At 39.9% G+C, this 4,769-nt stretch overlaps 1 protein-coding gene across 1 annotated transcript in view; it reads right to left on the minus strand.

The window, feature by feature from the left end:
• Positions 1–4,747, minus strand: part of LOC107664941 (seizure protein 6 homolog) — a 78,755-nt gene extending 74,008 nt beyond the window's left edge. The window contains exon 1 of the mRNA XM_016455641.1: positions 4,558–4,747. Coding sequence (XP_016311127.1) covers positions 4,558–4,744 — 187 coding nt within the window. The 5' untranslated portion in view covers positions 4,745–4,747. The remainder of the gene's footprint in view (positions 1–4,557) is intronic.
• Between the last annotated feature and the right edge of the window lie 22 nt (positions 4,748–4,769).

Here is a 4,769-nt window from a genome sequence, read left to right on the forward strand (position 1 = left end):
ATGGGGGTCAGAGCGCACTCAACCAGGAGTATGGCGGCCTCCAAGGCTTTCAACTTGGGTGTGGCCTTGCAGGACATTTGTGCTGCGGCGGGCTGGTCCTCTCCGCACACTTTTGTCTGCTTTTACAACCTAGACCTGGCATCTACCCCAGGTTCCCAAGTTCTCTCTTCGTGATGTGCTCGTAAGATACACACACAGGCAGGGACTTGGTAGTATGGCGCAGTGGATATTCTCGTTCCCAAAGCGAATCTCGACGCAGCTCGAGTTCCTGAAGGGGAACGTCTCTAGGTTATGTATGTAACCATGGTTCCCCGAGGGAACGAGACGCTGCGTCTCTTTGCCATACTCCCTGCATCCCTGCAGACGCTACTTCATCGAAGCTGGTTTGCGCGCTGCCGGATGCGCTTTTATACTTTCTCGTGCTTACATCACCCCGCTCGTGACGTCTCGCTGCTCCATTGGACTGATTTGACACGTGCTTCAGAACGCGGTCACGCAAGGGCGTTCCCAAAGCAAATCTCGACGTCTCGTTCCCTCGGGTTACATACGTAACCTAGAGACGTTCTTTTGAACTTTCTATTCACTGAAGAATCTAGCACTGTTTACACAAAAATATTAAGCAGTACAACTGTTTTCAACATTGATAATAAGAAATGTTTCTTGAGCCACAAATCAGCATATTAGAAAGATTTCTGAAGGATCATGTGACACTGAAGATTCTGCTTTGCCATTACAGGAATAAATTGCATATAAAATACAATAGAAAAGAGATACATTAAATTGATTAAATTGTATTGATATTTCACAATATTACTGTTTTTATTGGGTTTTTGTTAAAGGGGTCATGAACTGAGAAATTAAAATTCCCTTGAGGTCATTTTGCTTTAAAAACATCCTTTAAGTTTCAGAACTCAAAACTTTATCATTAATCTAAAAGAGGTTATATTGAAGCCAATCTGCCAAAATGACAGGTTGTGGAATTTGGCACTTTATGATGTAATAGTGTGGCTAAACTCCACCTCCTCAGCAGAAGAATAACGCCTGCTTCTATATCACTGCCTGTTTAGCCCCACCCACCAATTCGTGCATGTAGTAGGTAAAAAACGAGAGAGGCAAACACAGGTCTATGCAAAAAACAAAAGGAAGAAGTTTATTTTTAATGAAGTTCCAGACCGCATCAGTAAGAACTTGGTCTTTTGTTCACTTCATTTTACCACAGGTTCGTTTACAAACAAGGCACAATTCGATGCAGGATTTTCAGAAAGATTGAAACTAAAAGACCATGCTGTGCTGTGAGTGATAGTGAAAAAACTCAGTAAAAACATGTCTAAAAAACTATTTTGTTTCTACTATTTTGTTCATAAAAACGAAAAAAAAAGTGTTAAAAAAACCTCACAACAGTCAATGAATTTACTGAATCCTTAAATAAATAAAAAAAATAAGATTTTCTTCAAAAAGTTACATGCCAACTGGCCAGCAAAGCTTTCATTTACTCGCAAAAGTCTTTTTTACTTGCATGTGGTGCTTGGTGAGTGTGAATTTTGGCCAAACGAGAGTGCAAAGAAAGTAACAGACAAAAAAAAGCAAGAAGTGGAGCCCTGCTTCGGCTGAGGATGTGTGTCAGTGGGTGAGAGCGTGTATCTCAGCAGGTGATCCCTCGCCCTGCAGGGTTAATCTCCTCTGGGAGGGGCGAGCGGCAGGGTGGAGGATATTACAGCAGCTTCCTCAGCCATCACCTCACACAGCAGCTCGCCATGCACGGCTAGGCTCAGCCCAGATCAGCCGACTTTATCACGGCTCAACTACACAACTGAGCTCTTACCGGGGCAGGACTGAGATCCTCAGCTCATAATACCCTGCTAAAGCATTCGCCAAATCAGTTTACCTGCAACACATGCATATGCATACAGATGTGCTTCCTCTGCAGTGTCGTATGAGAGTGACATTATCTGAAGCTTGTGGCATTTGGTGGTGCGGCGAAGGGGGCGATTACCTGTTGAAAGGCCATTCAGACCCCAACAGCCTCCATTTCTAACTCCACTCCATCAGTCCTGCCTTGTTTGTGTTTAACCTTTATCCAGACGCAAAGGGGGGCGGCGAGGGTTCTTTCATTGTGATCTGAATTATTGAGAGGTCTAAATCTTTAATGTGAGTGTCTCTGATGGAGGTTCCCATTTAGAGAATCTGTCATCCGTCAAACTGTACGGCCTGCTGAACATTGAGACAGGACCGGTGTGTTAGAGGTATAGTAGAAAATAGCGTTGCTACAGACACATGACAAGAGATCAAAGTTAAATGCACTATAAAAGAGTTTGATGTGTTTCTACTCTAATGCTCACAACACAAAGCCTTGGAAAAAGCTAAGGCAATCAAATGGAGATACAGGCTCATCCATGTCGAAACAGCCAATTTTTTTTTTCTAGACATGTCTGACATGACCTTGTCAAAAAAAAATGATATTCGAACAAAAACATCCAGAAGTGTTATTCCATTACGAGTAGTTTTCTGAAAGTGAGGTGAAAGGAAGCAAGGAAAACTTAAATAAAGTGCAAAAATGCAAACAGAACCTGCATCTAACCTCAATGATTGCAGAAAATCAAGTGGACTATCATTTTATTTGGTAGCTCAATGAGGATCATTCTCTCTATAACCTCAATATGTTGAAGTACAAGGCTGTAGGTTTGGTTTTGACATCAGTAGGGAGATTCTAACCTCAAATTATTGAGATGCAACAAGTTTTTGGAAACAAAGTGAAATGACAGACATCCTCCAAAGTCATACTGCAGATTTGAGTGAAGAGGCCAAAATTTAATTCAATATTATAATTATTGTGAATTGTTTAAATGCTTTATTTATTATTCTATAAATTAATATTTGATTTATTATAAATATTATTAAAAGTTATACAAATTATACACTTTAAATCTAAAAACCTTAAAATCTGCTGTATATTCATGCTATTCGAATATGCACGTTTGGTATTAATATTTGGCTTCATTGCAGAGTTGTTATCATTAACTAAAACTATTAAAATATTTTTGGTAACTGAAATATGTAGCTAAAATAAAATGTAAATAAATTAGATGAAAAAATAAACCTTAAAAGACTAATGAAAAGTTAAAGTACTAAAATTACTAAAACTAAAGCTGAAATATACATAAAGCTAATAAATGAATAAATTAAAACTAAATAAAAAATAATAAAAATGACACAAAGCAAAATGACTGAAACTGAAAATACAAAAATAAAATAAAATCTAATTTAAAATATTAATAAATACTAAAATAATATAAAAATAATACTAAAATAACATTACTTCATTGATATTTGGCATTTATTTGGCATGTAATATCTTGACATGCTATATAAATATACATGAGATTTGGGAGTTTTGCCAAAAGGGAAAATAATTATGGTCAGGTTCTGATCACTATCTTTATTATCCGAAAAAGAGCAGTATGAACATTCTGTTAAACTACTTCTTTTGTCATCTACAAAAGAAAGTCACTCACACGGGTTCAAAATGACAACAGGTTGAGTAAATATAGTAATCATATCATTTTTGTTCATCCCTAAATCTACAGCCATTCTGCACCATATATTTACACTAGATCTCAATCCCTGTTTGATTCCTTTCCTTCCTTGTTAGCCATTATATCAATGTCAAGGCGAGTGTAAACCCAGTGGCAAAATTAGCTGCTCTTGCGTGTGCACATCCACCCAACATAACAGCTGGAGAACATTAAATTGAACCGGAAACAGGGGGAGCAGGGCCTTCGGAGCGAAGTAATTGGAAGTTTTGTAAAGAAACAGAGAGACTTTATGAAATATGTGCTGTCTGGCTCCTGCGGATGATTGCTATAAGTCAAATAGAGGGAATGTACGGCTTCTTTTCTAAGAAAGCTGAACACCACTGATTACCCCCCACACACTCATAAAGACAGAGAGAGAGACAGAAAGAGGGGGTGGAGTGTAAACGACTTTCTTATTCAAAGGGCATATTAAGGATGTGCAAAAAATGATATTACTCCACTACAAACCCGCCACAGTTCATTAGCTCACAGAAACAAAAGAATTTGCCTGTATACAGTCATTTGTCATTTTATCGCCCTGCGTAACAAACGAGAAAGCGGTGCTGTGCGGGGCAGGGCACATCAGCGCTCCGTAACCTTTTCTGTTGTGCCAATCTCCCCTTGATGACTCTGTTATAAGACTATTAGCAGAGAATTATCCAAGTCATTCTCTGATGTAATTATGCGGCCTATTGACAGCAGCTGTCATTTTCAGGCTAACATGAGCATATTATGCTGACATGAGATAACAAGGAGTGTTTCCCCTTCAGTGCACAGAGAGTCTCTCCTAATAGAAAGCAATGATTGAGAGCTCCCTACTCCCAGAGTCCTAATCGTTCGTGCCAATCTAATCAGTAAGTGTACACTCATAAACAGGTTTGTCTAGAGCGCTGGATCCATGCCAGCCGGAGACACTGGCACAAGTGCAATTAGCAGGGAAGTAGATGAAGCAGATGTTTAGAGGTTGACACGTAGGACGGCTCACCTTGGTAACGCAGCAGCAAGGAGCTGGACTGCGGCTGCCGGCTGCGGAAGTGGATGGAGATTTGGTTGCTCCAGCTGCGTACCACCAGACCTTTCAGTAAGATGGACTCGTTGGCCAGGACAGAAGGTTCCCGGCCGGCCAGGTCTTCAAATCTGACCACGTCGCCCTCGGCCAGACTCACGTTCATCACCTTAATGTTATGAGAGATAAGA

This window comes from Sinocyclocheilus anshuiensis, unplaced genomic scaffold, assembly GCF_001515605.1.
Source record: "Sinocyclocheilus anshuiensis isolate Anshui unplaced genomic scaffold, SAMN03320099.WGS_v1.1 scaffold319, whole genome shotgun sequence".
NCBI lineage: Eukaryota > Metazoa > Chordata > Actinopteri > Cypriniformes > Cyprinidae > Sinocyclocheilus > Sinocyclocheilus anshuiensis.